General features: G+C 36.7%; 1 protein-coding gene across 1 annotated transcript in view; it reads left to right on the top strand.

Moving 5' to 3' along the window:
* LOC128689250 (uncharacterized) overlaps positions 1 to 24,169 on the top strand; it is a 553,231-nt gene that overhangs the window by 255,657 nt on the left and 273,405 nt on the right. The window contains exon 4 of the mRNA XM_070086506.1: positions 2,724 to 2,856. Coding sequence (XP_069942607.1) covers positions 2,724 to 2,856 — 133 coding nt within the window. The remainder of the gene's footprint in view (positions 1 to 2,723; positions 2,857 to 24,169) is intronic.

Genomic DNA, 24,169 nt, shown 5'->3' with positions numbered 1-24,169 from the left:
ATTGTATGTGAGGTACACTAGCAGGCCAGGAAGATTATATGTGAGGTACACTAGCAGGCCAGGAAGATTATATGCGAGGTACTCTAGCAGGCCAGGAAGATTATATGTGAGGTACACTAGCAGGCCAGGATGATTTTATGTGAGGTACACTAGCAGGCCAGGAAGATTATATGCGAGGTACACTAGCAGGCCAGGAAGATTATATGTGAGGTACACTAGCAGGCTAGGAAGATTATGTGTGAGGTACACTAGCAGGCCAGGAAGATTATATGCGAGGTATACTAGCAGGCCAGGAAGATTATATGTGAGGTACACTAGCAGGCCAGGAAGATTATATGTGAGGTACACTAGCAGGCCAGGAAGATTGTATGTGAGGTACACTAGCAGGCCAGGAAGATTATATGTGAGATACACTAGCAGGCCAGGAAGATTATATGTGAGGTACACACTAGCAGGCAAGGTACATTATATGTGAGGTACACTAGCAGGCCAGGAAGATTATATGTGAGGTACACTAGCAGGCCAGGAAGATTATATGTGAGGTACACTAGCAGGCTAGGAAGATTGTATGTGAGGTACACTAGCAGGCCAGGAAGATTATATGTGAGGTACACTAGTAGGCCAGGAAGATTATATGTGAGGTACACTAGCAGGCCAGGAAGATTATTAAGACAGCTGACCTGAGCAAAGCTCACTCGCTTTTAAGTGGCTCAATTAGAACTTTGTAGGAACATCATGATTTTAACAGATCATAGATTGCTTGTGCTCTTGTCAGCGAGGATGGATTCTTTATTGTTATTGATTTACTGAGTTGATCCAAGACTCATGATTTAAGTTTTGTGCTCAAGTTGTATTCCTGTATAAGGGTTTTGGCTTATCTTTACCGTTTGCTGGCCACACTGTGGTAGAGCTCTAAGCTCTCTTCACCGATTGCCTACCACATCGTGGTAGAGCTCGGAACTCTGTTCATCACTGGCCATATTATGGTGAAGCTCAACACTGTCCAACACTCGCTGGTCATATAGTGGACTCTGAGTTCACGTCAACACTATCATTCGGCTGCTCACATTGGTCGTCTATCCCGTCCCAACATTAACTGATAAAAATAATTTCGCCCTCAGTATTTGCTGTCACCAACGTTATTGAACATTCCCAGATGTTGAAGATTGAGACACTTATGCAGCATATGGGAATCTTTATTCAGGAAACGTTTCGCCACACAGTGGCTTCATCAGTCCAATACAAAGAGGAAGGCGTAAGGAGAGGAGGAGAATGAGGTAATCAGTCCCTCAACCTGGAGTCGATGTGTTCAGTCCATCAATCATTCTACAAGATTGATGGACTGAACACATCGACTCCAGGTTGAGGGACTGATTACCTCATTCTCCTCCTCTCCTTACGCCTTCCTCTTTGTATTGGACTGATGAAGCCACTGTGTGGCGAAACGTTTCCTGAATAAAGATTCCCATATGCTGCATAAGTGTCTCAATCTTCAACTTGTCGGTTTTTCAAACCATTCATCACATTCCCAGATGTGATTTATCTGTTGGGGAAGTTGCCAGTAATAAATAATTCTGCTGGACTTTACTTGGCACTGCTCTTCCTGCTATATCTATCACTGAAGTTTTTGACTTCTAGTCGGGGCGTCATTCTTATTAGTAATCCAAATCGACAACATGTCTGCTGCTATCCTTATCTAAGAGTTACGTAGATGGATCCAAAAGTTAGCTTTGCTGCTTTACAATATTCAGTCACATAGGAAGTGTTTTACGCATGAGGTAACGAAGACTAAGTTAGCTGGGGAACTTAAGTGAGATGACTATTGCTTCAAACTTTCTGCTGTGAGTATAATAGTTATGGCAATTTTACGTGTTTTCATTTCACTAGGGCTTAAATTATTGTCTATATTTTTTAATGGGTTAGATTAGGTTTGTCAGGAAAAAGGACAAATGTTTCCTGAAGCGTGTGTTAGTCATATGATGACCCACAGCTGGAGCTTCTGATCATCTGACCGAAGCCTTCCGCTGGCTTACCAGTCTACCCCTTTAAAAATTATGGATATAATTATAACCTTTAGATTTCAGAATGGGTACTATTTTATTTGTTTAAGTAAACCATATGATAACCCGCTTAACTGCTCCTTAAGTGCATCTTAAAGGGTTTAAGCATTATTTTAATAGTATACAGTACTGATAAATAGATGTGTAAGACGCATTCGCAACAGTTTGGTGTCTGCTCACCAGGTTTCTTCAGTTGAAATGTAGAGGAGACACGGAAGTTGAGATGTAGAGTTGAGGTGAACAGTCTCACAGCCTGGAAAACTAAGTTGGAACGTTGAACACCTCCAACTTACTTCTCCAGGCACAGGGACTAATTTCGTCATATCTACCTCTCCACGACTTTTGCTGTCTCTTCTGTGAAAAGCTAAAATATCACTTCAATAAAGATACCGAATTATTGCACATGTCTTCCTTACCTGCTTAAAAGGTTTATGTCACAGTTAACTAACGGAGAATGGCCCCTCCTGGAGTCTACTCTAGGCTGAGGGACTGATTACCTCAAATTCCTTCTGATGATCACCATTCTTCTTTGTATAGGACTGATGAAGTCCACAATAAAGATTAGCAAGTGTTACACATATATCTAATTTATTAACTTATTCAGGTTTAGTGCTTCATATGAATATAAGAGTAATGTGAGCTGAGATTAGTTTCCGTCCCCAGGTTCTCCACCCGGAGAACTCAGATGACTGGACGCTACACATAAGGTTCACCACAGAACGCGACGCTGGTGTTTACGAATGTCAAGTCAACTCGGATCCCAAAATCAGCAGAAAAGTTACGCTCACTGTCAAAGGTAAGAGAAATTTCTGCTGGTGGTAGGGTATAACACTCGCTATCACAGGTAAGACTGGGCAGGCACCTGCTGCTTGGGAGTGGAACTTGATGTCAAGGGTTAAGACAGGTCAGGAACCTGCCGCAAGTGCGTGGCACAGTCAATACCCATTTCTTAAAGCCACGTCAGTATCTGTCAGTAGTCTTCTTGGTTGGCATTGTTGAATATTTTCTTAATTGCTAATGCTTAATTCTAGCGAAACACGTAAACAAATATATATATTATATATATTTATATATATATATATATATATATATAATATATATATATATATTATATATATATATATATATATATAATATTGGATGCGAGAAGTGGGTCATAATAAGCGTGTATGCACCTGGAGAAGAGAGGAATGCAGAGGAGAGAGAGAGATTTTGGGAGATGTTAAGTGAATGTATAGGAGCCTTTGAACCAAGTGAGAGAGTAATTGTGGTAGGGGACTTGAATGCTAAAGTAGGAGAAACTTTTAGAGAGGGTGTGGTAGGTAAGTTTGGGGTGCCAGGTGTAAATGGAAATGGGAGCCCTTTGATTGAACTTTGTATAGAAAGGGGTTTAGTTATAGGTAATACATATTTTAAGAAAAAGAGGATAAATAAGTATACACGATATGATGTAGGGCGAAATGACAGTAGTTTGTTGGATTATGTATTGGTAGATAAAAGACTGTTGAGTAGACTTCAGGATGTACATGTTTATAGAGGGGCCACAGATATATCAGATCACTTTCTAGTTGTAGCTACACTGAGAGTAAAAGGTAGATGGGATACAAGGAGAATAGAAGCATCAGGGAAGAGAGAGGTGAAGGTTTATAAACTAAAAGAGGAGGCAGTTAGGGTAAGATATAAACAGCTATTGGAGGATAGATGGGCTAATGAGAGCATAGGCAATGGGGTCGAAGAGGTATGGGGTAGGTTTAAAAATGTAGTGTTAGAGTGTTCAGCAGAAGTTTGTGGTTACAGGAAAGTGGGTGCAGGAGGGAAGAGGAGCGATTGATGGAATGATGATGTAAAGAGAGTAGTAAGGGAGAAAAAGTTAGCATATGAGAAGTTTTTACAAAGTAGAAGTGATGCAAGGAGGGAAGAGTATATGGAGAAAAAGAGAGAGGTTAAGAGAGTGGTGAAGCAATGTAAAAAGAGAGCAAATGAGAGAGTGGGTGAGATGTTATCAACAAATTTTGTTGAAAATAAGAAAAAGTTTTGGAGTGAGATTAACAAGTTAAGAAAGCCTAGAGAACAAATGGATTTGTCAGTTAAAAATAGGAGAGGAGAGTTATTAAATGGAGAGTTAGAGGTATTGGGAAGATGGAAGGAATATTTTGAGGAATTGTTAAATGTTGATGAAGATAGGGAAGCTGTGATTTCGTGTATAGGGCAAGGAGGAATAACATCTTGTAGGAGTGAGGAAGAGCCAGTTGTGAGTGTGGGGGAAGTTTGTGAGGCAGTAGGTAAAATGAAAGGGGGTAAGGCAGCCGGGATTGATGGGATAAAGATAGAAATGTTAAAAGCAGGTGGGGATATAGTTTTGGAGTGGTTGGTGCAATTGTTTAATAAATGTATGGAAGAGGGTAAGGTACCTAGGGATTGGCAGAGAGCATGCATAGTTCCTTTGTATAAAGGCAAAGGGGATAAAAGAGAGTGCAAAAATTATAGGGGGATAAGTCTGTTGAGTGTACCTGGTAAAGTGTATGGTAGAGTTATAATTGAAAGAATTAAGAGTAAGACGGAGAATAGGATAGCAGATGAACAAGGAGGCTTTAGGAAAGGTAGGGGGTGTGTGGACCAGGTGTTTACAGTGAAACATATAAGTGAACAGTATTTAGATAAGGCTAAAGAGGTCTTTGTGGCATTTATGGATTTGGAAAAGGCGTATGACAGGGTGGATAGGGGGGCAATGTGGCAGATGTTGCAAGTGTATGGTGTAGGAGGTAGGTTACTGAAAGCAGTGAAGAGTTTTTACGAGGATAGTGAGGCTCAAGTTAGAGTATGTAGGAAAGAGGGAAATTTTTTCCCAGTAAAAGTAGGCCTTAGACAAGGATGTGTGATGTCACCGTGGTTGTTTAATATATTTATAGATGGGGTTGTAAAAGAAGTAAATGCGAGGGTCTTGGCAAGAGGCGTGGAGTTAAAAGATAAAGAATCACACACAAAGTGGGAGTTGTCACAGCTGCTCTTTGCTGATGACACTGTGCTCTTGGGAGATTCTGAAGAGAAGTTGCAGAGATTGGTGGATGAATTTGGTAGGGTGTGCAAAAGAAGAAAATTAAAGGTGAATACAGGAAAGAGTAAGGTTATGAGGATAACAAAAAGATTAGGTGATGAAAGATTGAATATCAGATTGGAGGGAGAGAGTATGGAGGAGGTGAACGTATTCAGATATTTGGGAGTGGACGTGTCAGCGGATGGGTCTATGAAAGATGAGGTGAATCATAGAATTGATGAGGGAAAAAGAGTGAGTGGTGCACTTAGGAGTCTGTGGAGACAAAGAACTTTGTCCTTGGAGGCAAAGAGGGGAATGTATGAGAGTATAGTTTTACCAACGCTCTTATATGGGTGTGAAGCGTGGGTGATGAATGTTGCAGCGAGGAGAAGGCTGGAGGCAGTGGAGATGTCATGTCTGAGGGCAATGTGTGGTGTGAATATAATGCAGAGAATTCGTAGTTTGGAAGTTAGGAGGAGGTGCGGGATTACCAAAACTGTTGTCCAGAGGGCTGAGGAAGGGTTGTTGAGGTGGTTCGGACATGTAGAGAGAATGGAGCGAAACAGAATGACTTCAAGAGTGTATCAGTCTGTAGTGGAAGGAAGGCGGGGTAGGGGTCGGCCTAGGAAGGGTTGGAGGGAGGGGGTAAAGGAGGTTTTGTGTGCGAGGGGCTTGGACTTCCAGCAGGCATGCTTGAGCGTGTTTGATAGGAGTGAATGGAGACAAATGGTTTTTAATACTTGACGTGCTGTTGGAGTGTGAGCAAAGTAACATTTATGAAGGGATTCAGGGAAACCGGCAGGCCGGACTTGAGTCCTGGAGATGGGAAGTACAGTGCCTGCACTCTGAAGGAGGGGTGTTAATGTTGCAGTTTAAAAACTGTAGTAAAGCACCCTTCTGGCAAGACAGTGATGGAGTGAATGATGGTGAAAGTTTTTCTTTTTCGGGCCACCCTGCCTTGGTGGGAATCGGCCGGTGTGATAATAAAAAAAAATAAAAAATATATATATATATATATATAATATATGTATATATATATATATATATATATATATATATATATATATATAATATATATATATATATATATATATATGTATATATATATATATATATATATATATATATATATGCAATAAGATCACAGTAAACAGGTGATTTCAGAATATGCAAAACAACCACTGTGAAAGAATAGAGAAGTTCCAAGCGCTTTCGTGACTACCCACATTATCAAGAAACAATGAAAGTAAAGCATCAAAGGAAGGTATATAAAGGGGTAGCCCACACCTCACTATCAGATCCCACAACAACGAAACACCTGACGCGAGACAGCAGGCCCGCCGGCCGAACTAGACAGGTCCTTCATACAACCCACCAACAAACTATTCTACCCAAGAAATAAGAAATTTAAAAAATTATTATTTGTCCAATGTATTATTAAATTCTTTCCAAATTCTATTAATTATAAATGGTTGTAATTTATATAAACCAAAGGAAATATTCATATTATTGTCAAAACTGCTTTTTACGAAACAAGATTCAATTATATTCCTGTCGACCATGGACTTGCTTGATACTACTTTCTCAACTTTTTGAAAATCAATTGGATGGTTAAAATCTCTTACATGAATAAATAGAGCATTGGAATCTTGTCCAGTTCTAATGCTATATTTATGTTGTTTTAATGTTAGTTCGAGATTTTTACCAGTTTGACAGTAATAAACTTCATCGCAAATTTTACAAGGCATCTTATAGACACACCCATCAGCATTTTGGGGGGAATTCTTTATCAAAAGTTTTTTTTACTGTATCAAGATTTTTGAATACAACTTTAATATTAAAAGTCTTAAGAAGAGAAGGCATATCAACCAAGTTTTCATGGTAAGGGAGAACCAACATATTTTTAGTTGAATAAGGCTGGTTGTCCCTTTTTGGATTGTAAAAAGTATTTCTAGCAACTTTAAAAGATTTATCAATTACATTACTTGGGTATTTTAAATCATTACCTATTTAATAAATTTTGGATATTTCCTCATCTATGAACTCTGGACTACATGTCTCGTAAAGCTCTCAAAAACATTGATGAGAAAACAGACAGTTTAACTTTATCTTGATGGGAAGAATAATAGTGGACATAGGAACAGTTATTTGTAGGTTTTCTGTAAATTTTAAACTTGAATTCATTGTTACCCTTAATAATTAAAACATCTAGAAAAGGCAATGAGTTATTTTCTTCAAATTCATTGCCTTTTCTAGATGTTTTAATTATTAAGGGCAATAATGAATTCAAATTTAAAATTTACAGAAAACCTACAAATAACTGTTCCAATGTCCACTATTATTCCTCGCATCAAGATAGAGTTAAACTGCCTGTTTTCTCATCAATGTTTTTGAGAGCTTTACGAATTTGTAGTCCTGAGTTCACAGATGAGGAAATATCCAAAATTTATGAAATAGGTAATGATTTAAAATACCCAAGAAATGTAATTGATAAATCTTTTAAAGTTGCTAGAAATACTTTTTACAATCCAAAAAGGGACAACCAGCCTTATTCAACTAAATATATATATATATATATATATATATATATATATATATATATATATATATATATATATATATATATATATATATATATATGTCGTGCCGAATAGGCAGAACTTGCGATCTTGGCTTAAATAGCAACGCTCATCTTGCCATATAAGACAAGCGAAAATTTGTGTATGCAATAATTTCGCCAAAATCATTCTGAACCTAACGATAAAAATATATTTCACTGTGTTTGTTTAGTATTAAATTATTGTAAACAAACCTAAAATATATTTAGTTGGGTTAGGCTAAAATAAATTGTTCTTGTTATAATAAGGTTAGGTAAGTTTTCTTAGATTCTTTTGGTGCAAAATTAAAAATTTTTACATTAACATTAAATTAACATTAATGAAAAAAATATATCTTTAAACGTATAAGAGAAAATTTTAGAAAGAACTTAATTTTAAATGAGTTCTTGCTAATTGACCAGTTTTACATATTCGGCACGACATATATATATATATATATATATATATATATATATATATATATATATATATATATATATATATATATATATATATATATATATATATGTCGTGCCGAATAGGCAGAACTTGCGATCTTGGCTTAAATAGCAACGCTCATCTTGCCATATAGGACAAGCGAAAATTTGTGTATGCAATAATTTCGCCAAAATAATTCTGAACCTAACGAAAAAAATATATTTCACTGTGTTTGATTAGTATTAAATTACTGTAAACAAATCTAAAATATATTTAGTTGGGTTAGGCTAAAATAAATTATTCTTGTTATAATAAGGTTAGGTAAGTTTTCTAAGTTCCTTTTGGTGCAAAATTATAAATTTTTACATCAACATTATTGAAAAAAATATATCTTTAAACGAATAAAAGAAAATTTCAGAAAGGACTTAATTTTAAATGAGTTCTTGCTAATTGACCAGTTTTACATATTCGGCACGACATATATATATATATATATATATATATATATATATATATATATATATATATATATATATATATATATATATATATATATATATATATATATGCAAAACAACCACTCTGAAAGAATAGAGGAATTCCAAGCGCTTTCGTGACTACTCACATTATTGATAATGTGAGTAGTCACGAAAGCGCTTGGAATTTCTCTATTCTTTCAGAGTGGTTGTTTTGCATATTTTGAAATCACCTGTTTACTGTGATCTTATTGCATATATATATATATATATATATATATATATATATATATATATATATATATATATATATATATATATATATATATATATATATATATATATATATATATATATATATATATATATATATATATATATATATATGTATGTATGTATGTGTGTGTGTGTGTGTGTGTGTGTGTGCAAAAAACAGTACTGCGAGTATACGGGGATCGAACCCCCGATATTCTAGCATGCCTTCCACTCAATCACTGTCTTGCCATAGGCGTGCTGACACTACAGTTCAAAAACAGCAACACATCTTCCCCCCCCCCACAGGCTCCTTCAGAGCACAGGCATTGTACTTACCACCCTCCAGGATTTAAGTCCGGTTAACCAGTTCCCCGAATCCCTTCATAAATGTTGCTTTGCTCACACTCCCACAACAAGTCATAAACACCATTTGCATCCACTTGCTCCTATCTTACACTTGTTAGAAATCCAAGCCCCTCTCACACAAAACCTTTTACCTCCTCCCTCAAACCATTGCTGGGACAACCCCCTACCCCACCTTCCTTCTAGTACAGATTTACATACCCTCCAAATCATTCTGTTTTGGTTCATCCTCTCTAAATGTGCAAGCAATCTGAACAGCCCTTATTCGACCCTCTGAATCTCTGCAAATTCTCTGTATAGTTTTCACACATTGCCCTCAGACACGACATGTCCACTGCCTCCAGCCTTCTCCCTGTTGCAACATTCATCACCAATGCTTCACACCCATATATGAGTGCTGGTGTAACTATACTCTCATACATTCCCCTCTTTGCTTCCATGGATAATGTTCTTTGTCTCCACAGACTCCTTAGTACACCACTCACCTTTTTACCCTAGTCAGTTCTATGGCTCACTTCGTCTTTCACAGACTCATCCACCTACAAGTCCACCCCTAACTCGTTCACTTCCTCCATGTTCCCTCCTTCCAGTCTGATTGTCTTTCATTACCTAAATTTTTTTGTCACACTCATTTCCTTACTATTTCATATACTTGTAATTTCCTCCACCAACCTTTGCAAATTCTCTTCAAAATCTCGCATAAGTAAAGTGTACACTTGAACTGTTGCATAAAAATGGGTATTAAATCTTAGGTAACACATACAGAGTCTGTCTGGATAGAATTTTCAGAGGGGCATAAAAAATTGATTCTAGGAGTGATATACCGTCCCCCAAACTTAGATAGGGACCAAGGGAAATTACTGTGGGAGGAAATTGTTAAGACCACAAGGAACGATAATGTAGTAATTCTAAGGGACTTTAGCTTTAGTCACATTGATTGGAATTTCTTGACTGGGAATTTAGAATCAAATGACTTCTTAGAAGTAGTTCAGGAATGTTTTTTGAAGCAGTTTGTGACAGAACCTACAAGTGGAAATAACCTACTTGATTTGGTTCTGGCGAACAAGGAAACCCTTGTTAATAATTTAGAAATTAATGAGGTACTTGGCACAAGCGATCACAAATCAATTACCTTTAGCATAGAATAGAAGTATGATAGTAGGGACAACTCAGTAACAGTTCCAGATTTTCGCTTAGCAGATTACAATGGGCTTAGAGAACACTTATCATCTGTTGACTGGGGTAACGAAGAGAGCTATCAATATGACAGTTTTCTGAACACTATACATGCTGCTCAAAGAACGTTTATCCCTTATAAAGAAATTAGATCAAATAGAAATGACCCAAAATGGATGAATAATAGGCTCAAATATCTACTAGGGCATAAGAAAGGAATTTATAGGCGTATCAAAAGAGGCGAGGGTCATCTTATGAATCAGTATATTGACATTAAGAGGGACATTAAAAAGGGGATAAGAAAAGCTAAAAGGGACTATGAAATTAAAGTTGCTAGGGATTCTAAAACTAACCCAAAAAGTTTTTTCCAGGTCTATAGAACAAAAGTTAGAGATAAGAGAGGTCCCCTTAAAAATAACTATGGGCATCTTACTGACAAAGAGAATGAAATGTGCTCGATTTTAAATAATTATTTTCTCTCGGTTTTTACACAGGAAGACACTAACAATATTCCAGTAATTAATTTTTATAGTGGGCTAGAAGAAGATAAATTATGTAACATCACAGTCACTAGTGAAATGGTTGTGAAGCAGATAGACAGACTGAAGCAAAATAAGTCGCCGGGTCCTGATGAGGTTTTTTCAAGGGTTCTTAAGAAATGCAAAATGGAACTCTGTGAACCATTAACTAATATTTTTAATTTATCTCTTCAAACAGGTGTAGTGTCTGATATGTGGAAGATGCCTAATGTAACTCCTATTTTTAAAACAGGGGACAAGTCGTTACCGTCAAATTACCGCCCAATAAGCCTGACCTCAATTGTAGGCAAATTACTAGAGTCAATTATAGCTGAGATTATAAGAAGCCATCTCGATAAGCATAGCTTGATTAATGATACTCAGCATGGATTCACAAGAGGCCGGTCTTGTCTAACTAATTTATTAACTTTCTTCAGTAAAGCTTTTGAGGCTGTTGACCACGATAAAGAATTTGATATTATTTACTTAGATTTTAGTAAGGCTTTTGATAGAGTTCCGCACCAAAGACTGTTAAAGAAAGTGGCAGCTCATGACATTGGGGGAAAAGTGCTCTCGAGGATCGAGTCATGGCTCACAGACAGGAAGCAGAGAGTGTCCATAAATGGGGTTAAATCCGAGTGGGGATCTGTAACAAGTGGCGTTCCACAGGGATCAGTCTTGGGCCCGTTGTTGTTTATAATATATATTGTAATAAAGTTGGTAGAATTACCGACAATATGTAAAGTAAAAGGACACAAGTGCAACTAATGTGACATTTATTGTGGCAACGTTTCGCTCTCCAGGAGCTTTATCAAGCCATTACGTAATGGCTTGATAAAGCTCCTGGAGAGCGAAACGTTGCCACAATAAATGTCACATTAGTTGCACTTGTGTCCTTTTACTTTACATAATATATATTAATGATCTTGGTGAGGGAATTACTAGTGATATGAGCAAATTCAACGATGACACAAAGATAGGTAGGATAATTGATTCAAACGTAGATGTTAAGGAGCTTCAGGAGGATTTAAACAAACTCTATTCTTCGTCAGAAAAGTGGCAGATGCAGTTCAATGTAGATAAATGCAAGGTTCTGAAGCTTGGGAGTGCCCATAACCATAACACTTATAAGTTAAATGATGTAGAACTTAGCCATACAGATTGCGAAAAGAACTTGGGGGTTATGGTGAGCAGCAACCTTAAACCAAGACAGCAATGCCTAAGCGTACGTAATAAGGCAAATAGATTACTGGGATTTATATCAAGAAGTGTAAGCAACAGAAGTCCAGAGGTCATACTGCAGCTTTATACATCATTAGTAAGGCCTCACCTAGATTATGCAGCTCAATTCTGGTCTTCATATTACAGAATGGACATAAATTCGTTAGAAAACATTCAGCGTAGGATGACTAAATTAATACATAGCATTAGAAATCTTCCTTATGAAGAAAGATTGAAGACGTAACCAAGTGACGCTTGAAGGGATGATGTTGGCGAAGTGTTCGGACTCTAGGTGTTCCATGTATAAGTTGGCTAGGACGGCACTTATTGGGGACCTCATTCCCATGCCGTAGGTTTGTTTGTAGAGTTTGTTATTGAAGGTAAAACAGTTGAAGTTAACACAGAGTTCAATCAAGTCAACAAAATCTCTGTGTTAACTTCAACTGTTTTTCCTTCAATAACAAACTCTACAAACAAACCTACGGCATGGGAATGGGGTCCCCAATAAGTGCCGTCCTATCCAACTTATACATGGAACACCTAGAGTCCGAACACTTCGCCAACATCATCCCTTCAAGCGTCACTTGGTTACGTTACGTGGACGATGTCCTCGTAATAACTCCAAAACGTTTTGATGTACGGGATCTTCAGGCAAGGCTCAACGCAGTTGAACCAGCGATTCAGTTTACACTAGAAGAAGAGTCCAATGACAAGCTACCTTTCCTCGACGTCCTCATTCACAAAGTAGACAACAACCTAAGATTTCAAGTTTATCGGAAACCCACCAATAAAAATGATCTCACACACTTCTATTCCAGTCAAGATACCAAGACCAAAAGAGGCATCATCATCGGGTTTTCCTAAGAGCATACCGAATTTGTAGTCCTGAGTTTCTTGACGAGGAATGTACTTACATTCACTAAACATTCACTGAGTTACAATTTCCTTCTTTTTTCATCAAAGACTGCAAGAAAAGAGCTCTTCAGATCATCAATTCTCCACGCATCAACACCGCTCCCAACAAAGTTATAATTCTTCCCAACAGCCAGGTTGCACTAAACGTCTCAAAAGTACTTTCACAAGCTAACACCAGAGTCGCCATCGCTTCTACCAATTCAATAAAGGATTTAACGAGGACAAAACCCAAGCACCACGAACCAGTCAATGCAGGAGTTTACACTATACCCTGTGGAGGCTGTGACAAGATCTACGTAGGTGAAACAGCAAGAAACCTCGACACCCGCCTCAATGAACACATATACGCATGTAGGAACGACAACTTAAACAACGCCTGTGTACAACACCGAAATTCCACCAATCATCTTATGAAATTCAGAGACGCCCAATTAGTGATAAAAGAAACTAATTTCCGCACACGCAAGTGCCTTGAATCAGCACTGATCGCTGTTTCGAATACAATTAAACAAAACAACGGCAGCTTCACCATCTCCGAAGTCTTAGCAAGAATCCTCCTGAAAACAGTAAACCCTGCCATCACATAGTCTCTCCTGTTATACTACACAAAGCACAGAGAGTGAACACTGAAACAAGCTGCCTCATTCCAGTTTATATTTGTCCAACCTATTTTTATGTTACCCAAGTAATAGCTTTTATATCCTTTTACCCATGTACGAATTAATTGCTTTACCATATTGTATTACTTTTGTCACTACCACTACTACTACCACTACTACTACCACTAATGAACATCGAAATGGTACCTCACTAGTATTCACCTCACTCTGAGCCTTTATATACCCTCTGTGTCCATGTATTGTTTGTAATGGCTTGATAAAGCTCCTGGAGAGCGAAACGTTGCCACAATAAATGTCACATTAGTTGCACTTGTGTCCTTTTACTTTACATATTGTCGGTAATTCTACCAACTTTATAACTATTTGCCTTATTACGTACGCTTAGGCATTGCTGTCTTGGTTTAAGGTTGCTGCTCACCATAACCCCCAAGTCCTTTTCACAATCTGTATGGCTAAGTTCTACATTATTTAACTTATAAGTACTAGGGTTATGGGCACTCCCAAGCTTCAGAACCTTGCATTTATCTACATTGAACTGCATCTGCTACTTTTCTGACCAAGAATAGAGTTTGTTTAAATCCTCCTGAAGTTCCATAGCATCTACGTTTGAATCAATTATCTTACCTATTTTTGTGTCATCAGCGAATTTGCTCATATCACTAGTAATTCCCTCATCAAGATCATTGATATATATTATAAACAACAACGGGCCCAAGACTGATCCCTGTGGAACGCCACTTGTTACAGATCCCCACTCGGATTTAACCCCATTTATGGACACTCTCTGCTTCCTGTCAGTGAGCCATGACTCGATCCACGAGAGCACTTTTCCCCCAATGCCATGAGCTGCCACTTTCTTTAACAGTCTTTGGTGCGGAACTCTATCAAAAGCCTTACTAAAATCTAAGTAAATAACATCAAATTCTTTATCGGGGTCAACAGCCTCAAAAGCTTTACTGAAGAAAGTTAATAAATTAGTTAGACAAGACCGGCCTCTTGTGAATCCATGCTGAGTATCATTAATCAAGCTATGCTTATCGAGATGGCTTCTTATAATCTCAGCTATAATTGACTCTAGTAATTTGCCTACAATTGAGGTCAGGCTTATTGGGCGGTAATTTGACGGTAACGACTTGTCCCCTGTTTTAAAAATAGGAATTACATTAGCCATCTTCCACATATCAGACGCTACACCTGTTTGAAGAGATAAATTAAAAATATTAGTTAATGGTTCACAGAGTTCCATTTTGCATTCCTTAAGAACCCTTGAAAAAACCTCATCAGCACCCAGCGACTTATTTTGCTTCAGTCTGTCTATCTGCTTCACAACCATTTCACCAGTGACTGTGATGTTACATAATTTATCTTCTTCTAGCCCACTATAAAAATTAATTACTGGAATATTGTTAGTGTCTTCCTGTGTAAAAACTGAGAGAAAACAATTATTAAAAATCGAGCACATTTTATTCTCTTTGTCAGTAAGGTGCCCATAGTATTTTTAAGGGGACCTATCTTATCTCTAACTTTTGTTCTATAGACCTGGAAAAAACTTTTTGGGTTAGTTTTAGAATCCCTAGCAACTTTAATTTCATAGTCCCTTTTAGCTTTTCTTATCCCCTTTTTAATGTCCCTCTTAATGTCAATATACTGATTCATAAGATGACCCTCACCTCTTTTGATACGCCTATAAATTCCTTTCTTATGCCCTAGTAGATATTTCAGCCTATTATTCATTCATTTTGGGTCATTTCTATTTGATATAATTTCTTTATATGGGATAAACGTTCTTTGAGCAGCATGTATAGTGTTCAGAAAACTGTCATATTGATAGCTCACTTCGTTACCCCAGTCAACAGATGATAAGTGTTCTCTAAGCCCATCGTAATCTGCTAAGCGAAAATCTGGGACTGTTACTGAGTTATCTCTACTATCGTACTTCCATTCAATGCTAAATGTAATTGATTTGTGGTCGCTAGCACCCAGTTCCTCTGAAATTTTTAAATTATTAACAAGGGATTCATTGTTTGCCATAACTAAGTCAAGCAGGTTATTTCCCCTTGTAGGTTCTGTCACAAACTGCTTCAAAAAACAATCCTGAACTACCTCTAAGAAGTCGTATGATTCTAAATTCCCAGTCAAGAAATTCCAATGAATATGACTAAAGTTAAAGTCTCCTAGAATTACTACATTATCGTGCCTTGTGGCCTTAACAATTTCCTCCCATAGTAGTCTCCCTTGGTTCCTATCTAAGTTTGGGGGACGGTATATCACTCCTAAAATCAGTTTTTCATGCCCCTCTGAAAATGCTATCCAAACAGACTCTGTATGCGTTACTTCAGACTTAATACCCGTTTTTATGCAACAGTTCAAGCGATCTCGAACATACAATGCCACCCCACCCCCCTTCCCGATACTTCTATCTACTTGGAACAGTTTAAAACCCTGAATATGACATTCCGCAGGCATGTCCCGACTTTTTGAATTAAACCACGTCTCAGTTAAGGCAAATACATCAATGTTACCTGCACTAGCAACTAATCTCAACTCGTCCATCTTATTCCTAGCACTACGGCAATTAGCATAATTAACATTGAAAGACTCTCCTTTCTCTTTACCTTTCCTGCTCATTTCTGTTTTTCTAGTAAACCTATTACTGTCCTTATCACCCAAAGTCTCTGGCTTTTCAATACCTACCTCGTTCTGCTTATTACTAGTTCCCCTAGAACTCGTAATATTACTACACTGGGACTTCACTGTTTTCCTGCCAAAACCCATACCACTAACTATTCCTAGTGTAAAGTCCTAACTGCTCCTTCCACTGCAGTTGCCAGTGCTACCACCCCAGACCTAGATAAGTGAACCCCATCCCTGGCATACATGTCATTTCTGCCATAGAAGAGGTCCCAGTTGTCAATGAATGTTACCGCATTTTCCTTACAGTATTTGTCCAGCCAGCAATTGACACCAATTGCCCTGGACAACCATTCATTTCCAACTCCTCTCCTTGGCAAAATACCACATATGACAGGGTTCCCACCCTTACTCCTAATTATTTCTATTGCTGACTTATACCTGCTAATCAGGTCTTCACTCCTACGTCTGCCAACATCGTTGCCTCCAGCACTGAGACAGATAATAGGATTGCTCCCATTACCTCTCATGATGTCATCCAGATGGCTAACAATATCCTCCATCCCAGCTCCAGGAAAGCAAACTCTCTGTCTCCTACTCCTGTCCTTCAAGCAGAACGCCCTATCCATATACCTAACTTGGCTATCCCCAACAACAACAATATTCTTACCTTCCTTGGTGTCGTTCGTCGTGATGTTCCCAGTAGTCGACTCACATTCGTCGGGTAGCACTGAGAATGTATTAGATGTTTCCACAACAGTTTCCACGGCAGTCTCTTTCTTCTTCATCGTTTCTACTTTTCCATTCGTCTTCTTGATCGTCAACTTCGTTCCCTGCTGTCCAGCCACTGACCAGTTTCCCTTCTTGACCTGAGGACTCAAAACAGGAGGACTACTACGAATCTTCTTGTTTTCCTCGGTCAGTCGCCGAATCTCCATCTTCGCCAACTTCAATTCTTCCTTAAGCTGTTGGTAAAGTTGCTCGATGGAGGGCATCTTGCTTCAATTCGTAGAGAGCGCGCAAACAGGTCTTCACAGAGCTAAGTACGACTCATAATTCCGTCTATATGGACTCCTTGAGCATACCACAGCCATGAGTGTCCTCGGATCACGAAAAGCACCTACCTCTGCTGGGTGCGTGATCTTTGTAGGATCGATAGCTGAGTGGATAAGGTGACATGTACCTTGTATTGTCTCTTGAGGCGGGACAATGTGTCGCGGGGTCGAACCCTGGCCTTCCGAAGTTTGGTAAAAAAAAGTCTCTTATACGTTTAGATATATATTTTCTTCATTTATATTAATGTAAAAATTATTAATTTTGTCCCAAAAGAACTGTAGAAAACTTACCCAACCTTACTATAACAAGCGCCATTTAATTTAGCCTAATCCAACTAAATATATTTTAGATAAGTTCACAATAATTTAATAATCAACAAACACAATGAAATATATTTTTATCGTTAGGTTCAGGATGATTTTTTGCGAAATTATTACATACACAAATTTTCGCTTGTCATATTCGGCAAGAAGGAGTTGCTATTAAGCCAAAATCGCAAGCTTTACGTATTCGGCACGACATATATATATATATATATATATATATATATATATATATATATATATATATATATATATATATATATATATATATATATATATATATATATATATATATATATATATATATATATATATATATATATGCAAAACAACCACTCTGAAAGAATAGAGAAATTCCAAGCGATTTCGTGACTACTCACATTATCAAGGAACTATGAAAGTAAAGCATCCAAGTAAGCTATATAAGGGTCTGGCCAGCACCTCACTATCAGATCCCACAACGGTTAAACACCTGACGCGCGCCGACCCAACTTGGATAGGTCCTTTGCACAACTCACCCACAAACTATTCTACCCAAGAAAATTTAAAAGTTATTTGTCCAGTGTATTATTAAATTCTTCCCAAATTCTATTAATTATAAATGGATCTAATTTATATAAACCAAAGGAAATATTCATATTATTGTCAAAACTGCTTTTTATGAAACAAGATTCAATTATATTCCTGTCGATCATGGACTTGCTTGATACTACTTTCTCAACTTTTTGAAAATCAATTGGATGGTTAAAATCTCTTACATGAATAAATAGAGCATTGGAATCTTGTCCAGTTCTAATGCTATATTTATGTTGTTTTAATCTTAGTTCGAGATTTTTACCAGTTTGACCGTAATAAACTTTATCGCAAATTTTACAAGGAATCTTATAGACACATCCATCAGCATTTTGGGGGGAATTCTTTATCAAAAGTTCCTTGATAATGTGAGTAGTCACGAAAGCGCTTGGAATTTCTCTATTCTTTCAGAGTGGTTGTTTTGCATATTTTGAAATCACCTGTTTACTGTGATCTTATTGCATATATATATATATATATATATATATATATATATATATATATATATATATATATATATATATATATATATATATATATATATATATATATATATATATACATATATATATATATACATATATATATTTTTTTTTTTTCAACAAGTCGGCCGTCTCCCACCGAGGCAGGGTGACCCAAAAAAAGAAAGAAAATCCCCAAAAAGAAAATACTTTCATCATCATTCAACACTTTCACCACACTCGCACATTATCACTGTTTTTGCAGAGGTGCTCAGAATACAACAGTCTAGAAGCATACACATATAAAGATACACAACATATCCCTCCAAACTGCCAATATCCCAAACCCCTCCTTTAAAGTGCAGGCATTGTACTTCCCATTTCCAGGACTCAAGTCCGACTATATGAAAATAACCGGTTTCCCTGAATCCCTTCACTAAATATTACCCTGCTCACACTCCAACAGATCGTCAGGTCCCAAGTACCATTTGTCTCCATTCACTCCTATCTAACACGCTCACGCACGCTTGCTGGAAGTCCAAGCCCCTTGCCCACAAAACCTCCTTTACCCCCTCTCTCCAACCCTTTCGAGGACGACCCCTACCCCGCCTTCCTTTCCCTATAGATTTATATGCTTTCCATGTCATTCTACTTTGATCCATTCTCTCTAAATGACCAAACCACCTCAACAACCCCTCTTCTGCCCTCTGACTAATTCTTTTATTAACTCCACACCTTCTCCTAATTTCCACACTCCGAATTTTCTGCATAATATTTACACCACACATTGCCCTTAAACAGGACATCTCCACTGCCTCCAACCGTCTCCTCGCTGCTGCATTTACCACCCAAGCTTCACACCCATATAAGAGTGTTGGTACTACTATACTTTCATACATTCCCTTCTTTGCCTCCATAGATAACGTTTTTAGACTCCACATATACCTCAATGCACCACTCACCTTTTTTCCCTCATCAATTCTATGATTAACCTCATCCTTCATAAATCCATCCGCCGACACGTCAACTCCCAAGTATCTGAAAACATTCACTTCTTCCATACTCCTCCTCCCCAATTTGATATCCAATTTTTCTTTATCTAAATCATTTGACACCCTCATCACCTTACTCTTTTCTATGTTCACTTTCAACTTTCTACCTTTACACCCATTCCCAAACTCATCCACTAACCTTTGCAATTTTTCTTTAGAATCTCCCATAAGCACAGTATCATCAGCAAAAAGTAACTGTGTCAATTCCCATTTTGAATTTGATTCCCCAAAATTTAATCCCACCCCTCTCCCGAACACCCTAGCATTTACTTCCTTTACAACCCCATCTATAAATATATTAAACAACCATGGTGACATTACACATCCCTGTCTAAGACCTACTTTTACCGGGAAGTATTCTCCCTCTCTTCTACACACCCTAACCTGAGCCTCACTATCCTCATAAAAACTCTTTACAGCATTTAATAACTTACCACCTATTCCATATACTTGCAACATCTGCCACATTGCTCCTCTATCCACTCTATCATATGCCTTTTCTAAATCCATAAATGCAATAAAAACTGCCCTATCTTTATCTAAATACTGTTCACATATATGCTTCAATGTAAACACCTGATCTACACATCCCCTACCCACTCTAAAACCTCCTTGCTCATCCGCAATCCTACATTCTGTCTTATCTCTAATTCTTTCAATTATAACCCTACCGTACACTTTTCCTGGTATACTCAGTAAACTTATTCCTCTATAATTTTTACAGTCTCTTTTGTCCCCTTTCCCTTTATATATATATATATATATATATATATATATATATATATATATATATATATATATATATATATATATATATATATATATATATATATATATATATATATATATATATATATATATATATATATATATATATATATATATATATATATGAATATATATATATTTGATGTTGCTAGAATGTTTCATGTATGTCTTGTGACTTCTTTATGTCAAATAATTATCGAGTCTTTTCATTTTCTATATTATAATTGGCAGTTATGTGTTTTCTCTGATTCTCTTTGTAAATTTGTACTTTAGGTGTCAGTATTTTTAATAAATTTTAATTCTTTATTTCTTTAGCGATTAAATTGCTTCCCAACTTTGAACCTTTTGTGTCACTTTGAACCTTAAGTTTCACTTTGAAGTTTTTGTGTCACTTTGAAGCTTTTGTGTCACTTTGAACCTTTTGAGTCACTTTGAACCTTTTCAGTAACTTTGAAGCTCTCTGAGTAACTTTGAAGCTCTCTGAGTAACTTTGAAGCTCTCTGAGTAACTTTGAAGCTCTCTGAGTAACTTTGAAGCTTTTGTGTCACTTTCGATCTTTTGAGTCACTTTGAAGCTTTTGTGTCACTTTGAACCTTTTGTGTCACTTTGAACCTTTTGAGTCACTTTGAACCTTTTGTGTCACTTTGAACCTTTTGAGTCACTTTGAACCTTTTGTGTCACTTTGAACCTTTTGAGTCACTTTGAACCTTTTGAGTCACTTTGAACCTTTTGTGTCACTTTGAAGCTTTTGTGTCACTTTGAACCTTTTGAGTCACTTTGAACCTTTTGAGTAACTTTGAACCTTTTGTGTCACTTTGAACCTTTTGAGTCACTTTGAACCTTTTGTGTCACTTTGAACCTTTTGAGTCACTTTGAACCTTTTGAGTAACTTTGAACCTTTTGAGTCACTTTGAACCTTTTGAGTCACTTTGAAGCTTTTGTGTCACTTTCGATCTTTTGAGTCACTTTGAAGCTTTTGTGTCACTTTGAACCTTTTGTGTCACTTTGAACCTTTTGTGTCACTTTGAACCTTTTGAGTCACTTTGAACCTTTTGAGTCGCTTTGAACCTTTTGAGTCACTTTGAACCTTTTGTGTCACTTTGAACCTTTTGAGTCACTTTGAACCTTTTGTGTCACTTTGAAACTTTTGAGTCTCTTTGAACCTTTTGAGTCACTTTGAACCTTTTGAGTCACTACATTTTAATCTTTCATTTGAACCTGGATATTAACAGTCAATGTTATTTTTACTCTTTTTTTCAATATTTTGTTTGTAAATGATAAAGTTTGTAAATGATAAAGTTGGTAAATGATAAAGTTTGTAAATGATAAAGTTTGTAATTGATAAAGTTGGTAAATGATAAAGTTGGTAAATGATAAAGTTGGTAAATGATAAAGTTGGTAAATGATAAAGTTGGTAAATGATAAAGTTGGTAAATGATAAAGTTTGTAAATGATAAAGTTTGTAAATGATAAAGTTGGTAAATGATAAAGTTGGTAAATGATAAAGTTGGTAAATGATAAAGTTGGTAAATGATAAAGTTGGTAAATGATAAAGTTGGTAAATGATAAAGTTGGTAAATGATAAAGTTGGTAAATGATAAAGTTGGTAAATGATAAAGTTGGTAAATGATAAAGTTGCTAATGATAAAGTTGGTAAATGATAAAGTTGGTAAATGATAAAGTTGGTAAATGATAAAGTTGGTAAATGATAAAGTTGGTAAATGATAAAGTTGGTAAATGATAAAGTTGGAAATGATAAAGTTGGTAAATGATAAAGTTGGTAAATGATAAAGTTGGTAAATGATAAAGTTGGAAATGATAAAGTTGGTAAATGATAAAATTGGTAAATGATAAAGTTGGTAAATGATAAAGTTGGAAATGATAAAGTTGGTAAATGATAAAGTTGGTAAATGATAAAGTTGGTAAATGATAAAGTTGGAAATGATAAAGTTGGTAAATGATAAAATTGGTAAATGATAAAGTTGGTAAATGATAAAGTTGGAAATGATAAAGTTGGTAAATGATAAAGTTGGTAAATGATAAAGTTGGTAAATGATAAAGTTGGTAAATGATAAAGTTGGTAAATGATAAAGTTTGTAAATGATAAAGTTGGTAAATGATAAAGTTTGTAAATGATAAAGTTGGTAAATGATAAAGTTGGTAGATGATAAAGTTGGAAATGATAAAGTTGGTAAATGATAAAGTTGGAAATGATAAAGTTGGTAAATGATAAAGTTGGTAAATGATAAAGTTGGTAAATGATAAAGTTGGTAAATGATAAAGTTGGTAAATGATAAAGTTTGTAAATGATAAAGTTGGAAATGATAAAGTTGGTAAATGATAAAGTTGGTAAATGATAAAGTTTGTAAATGATAAAGTTGGAAATGATAAAGTTGGTAAATGATAAAGTTGGTAAATGATAAAGTTGGTAAATGATAAAGTTGGTAAATGATAAAGTTGGTAAATGATAAAGTTGGTAGATGATAAAGTTGGTAAATGATAAAGTTGGTAGATGATAAAGTTGGTAAATGATAAAGTTGGTAGATGATAAAGTTGGTAAATGATAAAGTTGGTAAATGATAAAGTCAGTTATAAAGACAACAATCACCATAAATAATGTTTTCACTGTGTTATTGATCTTACTCTTTGTCAGATTTTAAGCAAGAATTGTCATTACTACTACTACTACTAGTATTACTACTAGTACTACTATTACTAGTACTACTACTACTAGTATTACTACTACAACTACCACTACTACTACTAGTACTACTGCTACTAGTAATACTATCACTAGTACTACTACTACTACTAGTACTACTACTACAACTATTACTACTGCTAGTAGTACTACTACTAGTGCTACTACTAGTACTACTATTACGAGTAATACTACTACTAGTACTACTACTACTAGTACTACTACTAGTGCTACTACTAGTACTACTATTACGAGTACTATTACTACTAGTACTACTACTACAGCACCTACCACCACAGCACCACCAATACTCAGCACTCCACCACCTACTAACATTAGCACCACTAGCACTACCACTAATCCACTACTCACTACCATTAGTACCACTAGCACCTTACCTACCACCTGCCAGTACAACCACTACTACTTAGCACCACTACCAGCACCACCTAGTAGCACCTAGCACCACCACTAGCAGTACCTACCACTAGCCACCACCTACCACCAGTGCCACCTAATACTAGCACCACCTGCCACTAGTGCCACTACCACCACTACCACCTAGTACCTACCACCGCTAGCACCACTAGCACCACTCTAGCACCTACCACTGGTCTCCATTACTACTAGCACCAGCACCACTAGCACCACCTACCACTAATAACCACCACAACCACTAGCATTACCTACATTGCTACTACCACTATCACTCCACTACCATTAGCACCTACTAGTCTTCACTACCTACCGCTAGCAACTGCCACTACTACCACCATTAGCACCTAGCATCCACCATTAGCAACCTTAATAGCACTACTCACCACCAGCACCACCAGTGCCACTATCCACTACTAGCACCACCACCAACAATAGCACCACCATTCCACCTAGTATTTCACCACCAGCACCACCACTACCAGCACCACTGCCA

This window comes from Cherax quadricarinatus, chromosome 18, assembly GCF_038502225.1.
Source record: "Cherax quadricarinatus isolate ZL_2023a chromosome 18, ASM3850222v1, whole genome shotgun sequence".
In the NCBI taxonomy this organism is placed as follows: Eukaryota; Metazoa; Arthropoda; class Malacostraca; order Decapoda; family Parastacidae; genus Cherax; species Cherax quadricarinatus.
The sequence above is the reverse complement of the archived record's forward strand: the minus strand, read 5'-3'. Positions and strand labels throughout refer to the sequence as shown.